Source organism: Monodon monoceros, unplaced genomic scaffold, assembly GCF_005190385.1.
Source record: "Monodon monoceros isolate NGI ecotype Baffin Bay Population unplaced genomic scaffold, NGI_Narwhal_1 Super_Scaffold_4, whole genome shotgun sequence".
NCBI classification, from domain to species: domain Eukaryota; kingdom Metazoa; phylum Chordata; class Mammalia; order Artiodactyla; family Monodontidae; genus Monodon; species Monodon monoceros.
The window spans coordinates 71848636-71861799 of NW_021703781.1; the positions used below are offsets into that span (position 1 = coordinate 71848636).

The window sequence follows — 13164 nt, forward strand, 5'->3', positions numbered from 1 at the left end:
GGATATAGAGATGAAAGCCCTCAAGCAATTCATTGTCTAGCGAGGAAGAATGAAAAGAAAACATACAAATACAGTGTGGTAAGTGAGACCTGCCTAATATGCTGTGGAAAGACAAAGGAGCTACAGGTCACCTCGTTTTAGGGATCAGAGGAGGGTCTCAGAAGTCTTTTCATTTTAGGGACTGTAAACAGTAGTTGGCCAAGTGAAAATTGGGAGAGGTGCACTGCAGGAAAAAGGGAGGATATACACAAAGGGAAGTAATATGTGTAAGGATGGCTAAAAGATGGGATACACATATAGGAGTGATGAAAGAAGGCAGCTGGAGAAATTCACCTGCCCCAAAAGGTTTGTAAGATTATGAAGGAATCTGGATTTTTAAGTAGGAGATTGATATGATTGTATTTGCATTTTAGAAAAACTCATTCTGGCAGCAGTGGAGGATCTGTTGGAAAAAGGGAAGACAAGGCAGTGGGATCATTTAGGAGAATTGCAGTAGTTTGGGCAGGAAATTCTTAGGGCCTAAAATAAAGCAGAGGCATGAAGGAGTTCCATTTAGGAGCTAAGAGGTAAACTTGATAGCCTTTATAGTAAACAATTTTAAGGGAGAGTCAGAATAGAATGACTCCAAGGTTTCTGTTTGAGTAGTTGAATGGCAGTGTTGCTTTGATGAGGTGAATGTATGAGAAGTCGGTGAGTTTAAGTGTTTAACGTGCAAAGTCTGAGACACCTGGGGCAATTGAATTATACTGATCTGAAATTTTAGGGGAGCTGTTACAATTGGAGATAGAGTTTTGGGGTCTTTTTCATTGTTAACAGGTTTACTGAGATATTCATACCATTTAAATTCACCCATTTAAAGCATACAATTCCCTGGCTTTCAGTGTATCCACAGAGTTGTGTAGCTGTCACCACAGTCAGTTTCATAACCCCCAAAAGAAACCCTGTACCCATTAGCAATTGCTACCCATGCCTTTTCCCTGTCCCCTTCATCTCTAGGCAGCCACTAATCTACTTTCTGTCCTGTAGATTTGTCTGTTCTAGACATTTCAAATAGATGAGACGATACAATATGTGCCTAGCTTCTCTCACCTAGAATAATGTTTTCAAGGTTCATCCATGCCGTAGCATATGTCAGTACTCTGTTCCTTTTTATTGCTGAATAATATTCCACTGTATGATATACAACATTTATTTATTGATGGACATTTGGGTATTTCCCACTTTTTAGGTATTATGAATAATACTGCTGTGAACATTTGTGCACAGTCTGTTTGTGTGAACCTGTGTTTTCATTGCTCTTGGGTATATGCCTAGGATTAGAATTGCTGACTCATGGCAACTCTATGTTTAACTTTTTGAGGAACTGCCAGACCATTTTCCAAAGAGGCTGTGCTATTTTACATTTCTATAGCAGCGTATGAGGGCTCCAATTTCTCCTCATCCTGAACAACACTTGTTATTATATGTCCTTTTGATTATAGCCATCCTAGCAGATATGAAGTGGTTCTCATTGTGGTTTTGGTTTGCATTTCCCTGCTGGCTAATGATGTTTAGCATCTTTCCATGTGTTTTTTGGCCATTTGTATATCTTCTTTGAGAAGTGTCTGTTCATTCCTTTGCCCATTTTAAAATTGTATTTTTAAAAATTTTGGAGTTGTAAGAGTTCTTTATGTATTCTAGATACAAGTCCCTTATCAGATATATGGTTGGCAAATATTTTCCCTCATTCTGTGAGTTATCTTTCACTTTTTTGACAGTGCCCTATGAAGCACAAAAGTTTTAAATTTTGATGTAGGGATAATGTTTTTCTTTTGTTGCTGTATCCAAGAACCATTGCTCTTCCCAATGTCAATAAGATTTACACCTTTGTTTTCATCTAAGAATGTATGGTTTTAGCTCTTATATTTAAATTTCAGATCCATTTTGACTTAATTTTTGTATGTAATGTGAAGTAGAGAAAAATACAGGTGATTTTTTTTGCGGTACGCGGGCCTTTCACTGTTGCGGCCTCTCCTGTTGCGGAGCACAGGCTCCAGACGCACAGGCTCAGCGGCCATGGCACATGAGCCCAGCCGCTCCCGCGGCATGTGGGATCTTCCTGGACCGGGGCACAAACCCGTGTCCCCTGCATCGGCAGGCAGACTGACTCTCAACCACTGTGCCACCAGGGAAGCCCCAGGTGATTTGTTTTTTTATAATACTAACATGTATCTTGTGATCTTGCTAAACTTGTTAGATCTAGTAATTTGGGTGATTTTTTTGTTTGTTTTACATAGACAATCATGTTACCTTCAGATAATGACAGTTTAGGTTTTTCACTGATAATCTGGTGTCTTTTATTTCTTTTCCTTTGTGCTATTGTGTTGACTAGGACCTCTACTACAGTGAATAGAAGTGGAGGGAGGATACTCTTGTCTTATTCCTGAGCCTAGGAGGAAAGCATTCATTCAATTCTGATGTTAGGTATAGGGGGTTTTTTTGTTTTGTTTTTTGGGTTTTTTTTTTTTTTTGAGAAAAAATATATTCTCTCCCCCGCCACACACCATTTCTGTCTTTTTGGCATTTCTGGAGTTTTCATTTCTTAGTGTAGATCTGTGTTTCAGTCTGGCATCATATTCCTTTTGCCTGAAGAATTTCCTTTAAGTCCTTGAGGCACGTATCTGATATTGGTTGATCCTTTCAGCTTTTATTTGGCTGAGAAACTATTTCACCAGTTTTTTTTTTTCTTTTTTTTCTTGTAGTGCTTTAAAGATATCACTCCACTATCTCCCAGCTTGGGTAATTTTTAATGAGAAATTTTTGTCTTTGTTTCCCTGTATGCATTGTATCTTTTCTCATCTCATCTCCTTACGTTGATTTTCAGCAGTTTGATTATGCTGTGTTTAGGTGATTTTTTTTAACATTTTTATTGGAGTATAATTGCTTTACAATGGTGTGTTAGTTCTGCTTTATAACAAAGTGAATCAGTTATACATATACATATATCCCCATATCTCTTCCCTCTTGCGTCTCCCTCCCTCCCACCCTCCCTATCCCACCCCTCTAGGTGGTCACAAAGCACCGAGCTGATCCTCCTGTGCTATGTGGCTGCTTCCTGCTAGCTATCTATTTTACATTTGGTAGTATATATATGTCCATATATACACTACCACTCTCTCACTTTGTCCCAGCTTACCCTTCCCCCTCCCTGTGTCCTCAAGTCCATTCTCTAGTAGGTCTGATTTTTTTTTTTAATATGTACACTGCTTGACGTTTACAAAGATGGAATTCAAGTACTACACACTCACACACAGACACACACAACAATAATTCTTATCCATGGTAGTTTTATTCTGTAAAGTTGTTGCAAACACTGAGTTAACATATACTGAAACATTCATGGCTCCTCAGGGAAATACACGGTGTGGTTCCGAGTGAGCCTTTAGTCACAATATTTTCATCAACTGATTGATACATAACCTTGTTTTTTATGTGTTTCTGTTAAAAGACATTTATTATATATTGTTGATTTATTATCATTGAGCTCATGACTGATAGCACTATAATTCATGCCTGGACAAAGGTTATTTCACGTGTCTTTTTTCTGTAAGGCACGTCACAACTTCTTGTGCTTAGGAGCACTAGAGAGCACTTCACCGCTGCGCTTGAGGACCATTTTAAACAGTGAAATCGTCAACAAGAAGCACAAAAATGCAAAAAACATGGTACTTAATAGACCTCAGAAAAGACATTTGTTTACATTATGAGAACTGGAACAAGAGTGCCTCATTAACCACAGCTGGGATGCGGTTGCATGTTGAGTGACTCAGATTTTTCACTACCCTGCACATGTCCATGAATGACTGCAAAAGCACTGCGAATACTGATTTCGCAAATAAAATCACAAATACATTTTAGCGAGTAAGCAAATTCACAAATACAGAATCTGCAAATAATGAAGAGGGAGAGTATACATACATTCATACATGTGAATATATGTATATACACATTCAAACATACATGCATATATATATGGCTACGCACACATTTTATTAAAAAAATTCTTGCCTGAGGAAAAGATGTGTTGGAGTAGAAACCTAAGGCTTGTTTAACACTGGAGTTCAGAAAACTTTTTGTTTCCATCTTTTTCACGAAGGCTGTTGGAATTGGTTAGCATGCTTCCCTAACCTAGCATTTTCTATGAGTGCTTACTTACAAATACACACATCTGTGTGTCTGTGTACATATGTCTACATAGGTATATATTTGAAGAGTCTGTGGTGTTAAGATCGTTTACTGAACACATACTCGAACGTCAGCTGCAGGCACTGTGTTAAGGCTGGGGGATAGAAATGTGAGCGAGGCCTTGGTGATCCTGCCCTGTGGAGTGAGATTGGTGATAGGGTTGGTGATAGGTCAAAAGAAAGTAAACAGAATAATTACAAAGTGTTGTGTGGGAAATGTTCTGAAGTAAGCAAGTAGGATGCTGAGCTAGAGGGGAGGGGAGGTTCTATCCAGGGAAGGCCTTGGCTCAGAGTTAGGACTCTGTGTTTTATTCCTTACTCTGCCAGTATTCGATGCTCAGTTAATTTCTTAATTTTGTGCCGGGATTCTTGTGTTTTTTATTTTTTTAAAAAACTGTTCTTAATGATATTACTAAAACTGTGAGGCACAAATTTGTTTTTTAGAGAAAAAACTGTTAACGTTATTTTCCAATTTTATGAGAGGGATAGCCAGAGTTTTTGTTTGCTTTTGTTTTTTCCTCTGCAAGGTTTTTGTAGCTGTAAGTTGTCTCCTTTTAATTAGAAGAATAGAATGCAGGAAAAGATTCTGCTTAGCGATTTAGGATTTTACATGTTATGTCAGAATTAGGTTTTATGGTTATTACTATGATCAAATGATATACCAATGATCATACCATTTTAAGATATGGTATTCTGGAGTTTTTTACCTGAATTCCCCATATTATTAAGGTTGTGCATCATTTTTCATATTTTAAAGGCAGGAACATTGTGATGTTTTCAAAAATATTTTAATTGCAACTTTTAAAAAATATCATAAATAATAAAAGTCTGACTTTCAAGATGGAAGCTAGTTTCCTTTTTTAAAAATTTTTATTGGAGTATAGTTGATTTACAATGTTGTGTTTCTGCTATACAGCAAAATGAATCAGTTATACATACACACATATCCACTTTTTTTTTTAGATTCTTTTCCCATATAGCCCATTACAGAGTATTAAGTAGAGTTCCCTGTGCTGTACAGCAGGTTCTTATTAGTTACCTATTTTATATATAGTAGTGTGTAAATGTCAATCCCAGTCTCTCAGTTTATCCCTCCCCCTGCCCTTATCCCTTGGTAATCATAAGTTTGTTTACTATATTCGTGACTCTACTTCTGTTTTGTAAATAAGTTCATTTGTACCCTTTTTTAAAGATTCCGCATATAAGCAATATCATATGATATTTGTCTTTCTGTATCTGACTTACTTCACTCAGTATGACAATGTCTGGTCCATTCATGTTGCTATAAATGGCATTATTTTGTTCTTTTTTATGGATGAGTAATATTCCATTGTAGGTACGTACCACATTTTTATCCATTCCTCCATTGAGGGACATTTAGTTTGCTTTCATGTCCTGCCTATTGTAAATAGTGCTGCAGTGAACATTGGGGTGCATGTATCTTTTTGAATTATGGTTTTCTCTGGGTATATGCCCAAGAGTGGGATTGCTGGGTCATATGGTAGTTCTATTTTTAGTTTTTTAAGAAACCTCCATACTGTTGTCCATAGTGGCTGTACCAATTTATATTCCCACCAACAGTGTAGGAGGGTTCCCTAGTTTCCTATTTTTATAATATAAGTGTAGAATGTAGTTTGGGTTCCAGTTGGCGTTTTATGAAAATTATGTATAGTTTCATCCAGTGCAAGTATTTACTTGATTTGATTTCTTCTCGATACTAGGTTAAATGGGCCAGGGAAAATTATCACCATAACATTGGCTCGCCATATTCCTTGCGCTTAGCTTCTGCTGATGTCAATGGAAAGATCATCGTTTGGGATGTAGCAGCAGGAGTAGCTCAGTGTGAGATCCAAGAGCATGCCAAGCCTATTCAGGGTGAGGAAAGTCTGTACTCTGCCAAGCGTCTGTGTTAATACACTTACTCTTAGAGTGGTTGGTTTTTCCCTTTCGTTTAATTTCATCACTTCTCAGTTAACTCTTGATTGTGTTTAGCCTGTTCTGCTGATCCGAATCTAGCTTTCTTTTCCTTATCAATACGCTTCTGGGCTTATTTCCTCAAATCTCAGTTGATTTGTGCTTTGGTAAAATGCATTAATTTCAGTCTTGCCCTCAGTTGAGCATGATGAGAAAAATTAAGCTGCTGTAAACAGTCTTGTAAATGTAAGCTAGAATATAAGTAAGCTGGCCCGAACTGCTCTTTTGAATTAGCCCTCAGTGCTTACTTTCTCTTAATAGAGATAAATTTTTTTCTCATTTTCACATAGATCATTTGTTTGCTTGCTTATGTTACTGACCTATAATCAATACAGTATTCCTGGGCTCTTCAGGCTTTGACTGAGTGGCTCTCTTGACTGAGTGAATCTTTTAAATGGCTATTTAAAAAATACTTATCAAGTACTTACTGTGCTATTGAACTAGATCCTTATCCTCTTTATTGTTATGGAAAAACATGAAATTCTGTAAAGTCCCATTAAGTAATTCCACAAAAACATTAGGAGAGTCTGACATTGATCATGGCTAGGACAGTCTTTGACATAAAGTTTTAAATAATGAATAGTGTAAATTGCTTTGTATTTTCTTTGAAGTAATATTTCAGATTACTTGGAAATTTTGACCTCTAGATTCTAATGTCCAGACAGCTCATTTTTATATAAAATTAGCTTTTCCTATCAATCCTGACACATATATGCAACATTGAAGGGGGGTAGTTAAGATTTTAAGGACTATGTAAACACACACACACACATACACACACACACAACTAGATATCAAGGACACATTAGACAAGTAATTTGAAGTGGGTGATTTCTGAATTTTGCCTTTATTTTTCTGGTCTTTACAGATGTTCAGTGGTTATGGAATCAGGATGCTTCCCGAGATTTATTGCTTGCTATCCATCCGCCAAATTATATTGTGCTCTGGAATGCAGATACTGGCACCAGACTCTGGAAGAAGAGCTATGCAGATAACATTCTTTCTTTTTCTTTTGATCCTTTTGATCCCTCACATTTAACTTGTGAGTACTAGTTTCTTGTGGAAAATGAGTTGAGGTGTTTGTAACATATATGGTTAATGCTACACACACACACACCCTTCATACACCTATAATGTTAAAATGAGAAACACATCTAGTTCATATATTTTCAGCTCTTATTAGAGATACTATGATGGTTAGAAATTTAAATCAGCAAGCCAGACCTTCACTGTGTGGAATTTGTGAACAGAATTAGATTAGTCAGAGAAAGAGTAGCTGTGTTACTCTAATTCAGACTTAATTAAATTTTTTTCTAGGAACATCGAAAGAACCTGAGTCAAGGGTTTCATTTAGTCTGTGGCCAAATTCATTTCTTCCTTTTTAAAAAATTGTTTTAATTCATGCCGTATATTTTGAGTGCCATAAACAGACGCATGTCAGGAAAAGACCAAGCCCAAGGGATTTTTTTCTCGTGGAGGCTGTTTTTCCCAGTGTGCTTTTGATATTTTACTAAGCTACTGATCTAAAAATCAGATTCTAGACAGATATTTTTGTGACTAAATTATGTAGAAAATATTTTTTATTCAGTTAGCCAACAGATATTTCTTGAGCTATTGTTATATGCCAGGAGTGTTCTGGGAACCTGGAATATATCAGTGAACCAGGGCAAGAATTCCTTCCTTCATAAAGTTTGCATTCTAGTGAGGGAGAGTCAGATTGTAAACTATGAACATAATGAATTAATAAATTACAACATATTAAGAGGTTATAAGTGGTATAAAAAAGTAAAACAAGGTAAAGGGAGTGGGGGAATGGGAGTGGGCAAGTTGTTGTATTAGATAAAGTGGTCAAAATAGGCTTCATTTTGATATTCGATCAACGACTTGAAAGAGGTAAGGGGATTAACTATGGTAAAGAATGTTTTCCCTGGATTTGAATGACTCAAAATTCTAACATGTATCCACCAACGTTTATTGAGGGGTGTGTGTGTGTGTGAGTTGATGGAGGGAGAGTAGGACAGACAAGTAGAAATTAAAATGGGAAACACAGCTGTATAAATAATTGCAATACAATGTGTTTAGGCTTTGTATATATAAATGTGTGTATATGAACGTATGTGTACACTCACTCACTCATTCACTCACTAGTTTGCTGTGAAATGCAGTGCTGTGGGAGCACAGAGGAGGGCTGGCCTAGCTGGCAGCGTCAGGGAGTGAGGGCATCACAAAAGAAGGAATGACTGGGACCTTGAAGGGTGACTTCTGTAATCTGAAAGGAGACAAGGCTTCAGGCTAATATACTGCATCTCTGTAATTTGGTTGATGAAAGTACTATATATTTCAAAGCATCAGTTGACCTAACATGTTTAATTTGCTCATTGAATGTGCCGGGGTTGTCATGATTCTTGAATGCTGCTTTGTTCCCTGTGTTTAAAGCAGCCTTGCTGATTGCCAGGATAGATAAGACTTTTATAATCAGATACGTATTAGTATTAGTCAGCCCGTTTTGAGGGGGATTATTTTTTCATTCATAAAAAGGCGTAATTTGTATTGTTAAATGTGGTGCTGCCTCCTTGAAATTCATTTCCGTTTTCTGTACACTTAGTAAACTGCTGTTGGCACTTTACTTTTACTCTAGATGTAAAGAGAAAAAGAACACTTTTTACACATCCCGAGGTTCAATTTGATATGCAAGAAGAAAAAGGAAAATATATTTAGACTGAGTAGCTCATGAAAATGATGAAAAATTAGTATCATCAAGTCAAATATTTGAACTTACCAAGTGTGGTATGCAGAGCCTCTTACATATGGGATTTTTTATTTCTTCTGTGAATTTTATATTCTGAAAGTCTTTGGATTTTGAAGTTATGGGATATAATGAGGAAAGGTTTTTAATGAAAGTCCATGCACTGAATATATTTGGAAGAACAAACATTTGTTCTTTCTGCCAGTAACCTTCTGGTATCTTTTTAATATAAAACATTAATTTGGAATGCTGAGCTTGGAGGCCTCTGATGAATTGTAATGGACCACCAGTTTCACTTTAACTTGGAGAACATTCCCGTTATGTTATGACTGCATAACACTGCCAGTTCTATATTATTAAAATTATCATTACCTTGCTCTCAAAATTGTATTGGAATAAAACTCTATGCTATACTTGATTAAACTTTAATTAGAGTTTTGCTTCTCTCAATACAGTACTCACCAGTGAGGGCATTGTATTCATCTCAGACTTTTCTCCATCCAAGCCACCCTCAGGCCCTGGGAAAAAAGTGTACATATCCAGCCCACACTCCAGCCCAGCTCACACCAAGCTGGCTGCAGCCACAGGGGCCAAGAAGGCTCTTAATAAAGTGAAAATCTTAATCACTCAAGAGAAACCTAGGTAAGTTACAAGTGTAAAACTAACAGCAACATTCATTTATTTATTCAACATTTATCTAGTTATCTATTCATGAAAAAATCATTTTTGGAGATGTACTAAGATTAATTTTCTTCTTCATGTTACCCTTTCTTGTTTGTAGTTTTGAATTTATAAGAGGAAAATTGTGTTTTGTTTCTTCCCCTAAGAGATTTAGCATTAACGTGGCTCCTTTGTTTCCAGTAATGTGGTAAACATCCCCCATTGATTTTGACACATGTAAAGTTTTGACTTCTGAAAATAAGAGATAAAGATTCTAAAATTATGGCCACTGAACACATTAAAAATTGGGGGACCAAAGCTGGATTTTCATTTTAAATACATTTTCCTGACTTAAATGCTATGTAATCTTATTAGCCAATAAAATATAGGTGTTTTTCTCATGCATGTAAAGATGTTTCCCGTACTGGTTAAGGGCCAAGATTCTAAGGGAAGCTGTAGTTCTGTGACTCAAAGTATAATTTAATCTTGGTCAAATTTCACTCTCCCAATCTCTAAGATAGTGTTTGAAAGGATTTCTTAGGGTTGTAAGGATTAATAGGTGCAATAGCTTAAGTACTGAACATAGCGTCTGATACTCAATAAGCATTCTTTTGGTAAAGGCTAGCTATTATTGTTTATTTCAGAAATTTCAACTGAGTACAATTTTATTTTAAAGAACTAATTTTATGCATTAAAAATAGATTTCTGTCTTTTTCCTAGTGATATGGTAGTTCTTATATTTTTATTGCTTTGGTAGGTTTTTTGGCATTCTTTTTTTTTTTTTTCCTCGCGGTACACGGGCCTCTCACTGTTGTGGCCTCTCCCGTTGCGGAGCACAGGCTCCGGACGCGCAGGCTCAGCGGCCATGGCTCACGGGCCCAGCCGCTCCGCGGCATGTGGGATCTTCCTGGACTGGGGCACGAACCCGTGTCCCCTGCATCGGCAGGCGGACTCTCAACTACTGCGCCACCAGGGAAGCCCTGGCATTCATTTTTTAAAAGCTTTTATTTTTAATATGCTAAGATTATTCTATCTAGATTTTGTGGGTAATTACCTAAAAAATGTAAAATACAAATTGCTCTACAAATACATTCTGAATTTATATGTAAATATAATTTTTATATAGTAAACCATAGGCTGATTAAATTCACTGATTTATCCCTCACCCTGTGCTGAAATAATTTAAGATTACTCCTTAAATATCTTGAGAACTTTTTATTTACTTTGCGTTGATTCTGTGTCCTAAATAATTATTTTTTGCCTGCATAGTTTTATAAGTTATGATTTATATACATTATATTTTCTGTCATGTGAATCATATGTTCATCTTGAGTACTGGGGAAATGCATTATTTATCCCTTCAAATAGAACTACTCTGGGTACTTTCACATACATTATTACATATAATCTTGCTACAATCCTGGGCAGTAGTACTGTGCCCACATTATAAATGAGGAAGCTGAGTCTCACATTGTTTTAAATATGCTGCTTAAGCTCACCCAGCTAGGAAGTGCAGAGCCAGGATTTTAATGCAGTCCACATCCCTGTCTCTAGTCCTCTAATCTAACTTTATTTTAAGTTTCAAAACCTTTTAATAAAATTGTTGTGTAAGAAAAAGGGTACATAATTGTATGCCCATTCCTACTGAAATATATTAAATATAAATTTATTATAAAATAAAGTTGTGATTAAATATATACCACAATCACAACTTACTAAAATGAGTTTTGAGTCTCTCTAACAGTCTTTATAATCCTCATATCATTTCATCTCTTTTATTTACACAGAAGAAAATGCTGTGGTAAGTGAATAAAGTACGAAGCTTTGTTTCAAGAAAGCTTTAAGACAGCTGAAAAGTGCATGAAGGCGGAGTAGAGGAAGTGCCTTCCTTGCCCAAGCCGTGCAGATAGCGCAGTGACTCCTGACCCAGTTGCCTAGCCCTAACTGCCCTATGTGCTTTATGTTGTAGTCCTGAGGCTTCATTTCAGCAGTCTATCTAGTACTTCTAATTACAAAATAACAATAAAACTACTGTCTTAAGAATGCCGTATAGTATTGTCACTGACCATCTCATACCACAGACTTACTACTTTACTTTACATTTTCACATATTCAGAAACATGTCTCTATCCGACCTATACAGTATCATTGTCGTAATTTGGATTTTGGCACAAAGAAGAGATCTAATTTTTAGATGCTAGCCCGTGTTGGTCATTTCAGGAAACAGTTGTACATTCTCATTGACAGTTATTATATGGAAAGTACAAAATTCAATTCTTTTTTAGCTTTTTCTGATATGAATAAAGTCTGACTCATTTTTTTAAATTGAATTATGGTTAATTTACAATGCTGTGTTAGTTTCTGGTGTACAGCAAAGTGATTCAGTTATACGTATTATATTACATGTTCTTTTTCAGATTCTTTTCCATTATAGTTTATTAAAGGATATTGAATCTAGTTCCCTGTGCTACACAGTAGGACCTTGTTGTTTATCTGTTTTATATATAGTAGTTTGTGTCTGCTAATCCCAAACGCTTAATTTACCCCTCCCCTACCTCCTTCCCCCTTTGGTAACCATAGTTTTGTTTTCTGCTTCTCTCAGTCTGTTTCTGTTTCATGAATAAATTCATTTGTGAGTCTGACTCATTTCTTGGTGCCTGAAGTAAATGTTTACTTTTTTCAGTGCTGAATTCATAACTCTCAATGATTGCCTTCAGTTGGCATACCTGCCTTCCAAAAGGAATCACATGTTGCTCCTCTATCCTCGAGAGATTTTAATCCTTGACCTTGAGGTGAATCAGACAGTGGGTGTGATTGCAATAGAACGAACAGGAGTTCCATTTCTGCAGGTATCTACAACTTATAAATTATATTACCACAAATTGATTATGAATTATATAGAGAAAAACCATAATTTTGCAAAAGTCCTTAGTCTCACTTTCTCTTTTTCTATTTATTTAAAGATTAACAATGTTATTTTACATTCCTTATTTTTCTGCACTTTAGATTGGTTTGATTTAACCCTAGAAATTCTTCTGACTGATGTGGAGATATGTACTGAACTATTTAAGTTACATGGATAAAGACAGATTGTTTTAGGATTATTAATGGATATTTTAAATGTTCATTTAGTTTTAAAACTAGGGGATTATATGTGTATTTTTGTGTTTTGGGGTTTTTTCTGCCCATATTCTCTAAATATGAGTTTATGAATCTCAAGGTGTATACTTTTAAAATCTATTGTTTTTAAAAACAAATACATCATCTATTTAAAGGTAATACCCTGCTTTCAGCGTGATGGTTTATTTTGCCTACATGAAAATGGTTGTATAACCTTACGTGTTCGAAGATCTTACAATAGTATTTTCACCACTTCAAATGAAGAACCAGGTGAGTTTATATCTCACAATAATGTTAATTATATTTTTCTTCAGAATGATTTTATAAAGCTTCATGTGGCAAATACTCACCAAAGCATGGAGTTAATAATAATCCTTGCCTTAAGAAAGTAGAATATGGTTATAACATGAGGCATAAAAAAACCCAGGCCCAAGATAATCT

The 13164-nt window shown here is 36.0% G+C and overlaps 1 protein-coding gene across 3 annotated transcripts in view; it reads left to right on the forward strand.

Annotated features, from left to right (window-relative positions):
* Nucleotides 1-13164, forward strand: part of WDR11 (WD repeat domain 11) — a 54551-nt gene that overhangs the window by 1604 nt on the left and 39783 nt on the right. For all 3 annotated transcript variants that reach the window (XR_003797109.1, XM_029245869.1, XM_029245868.1), the window contains exons 3-7: nt 5945-6098; nt 7066-7239; nt 9399-9585; nt 12287-12452; nt 12879-12993. Coding sequence is in view for 2 of the 3 variants with exons in the window: in XM_029245869.1 (XP_029101702.1) it covers nt 5945-6098; nt 7066-7239; nt 9399-9585; nt 12287-12452; nt 12879-12993 (796 nt within the window). In the remaining variant the exon portion in view is untranslated. The remainder of the gene's footprint in view (nt 1-5944; nt 6099-7065; nt 7240-9398; nt 9586-12286; nt 12453-12878; nt 12994-13164) is intronic.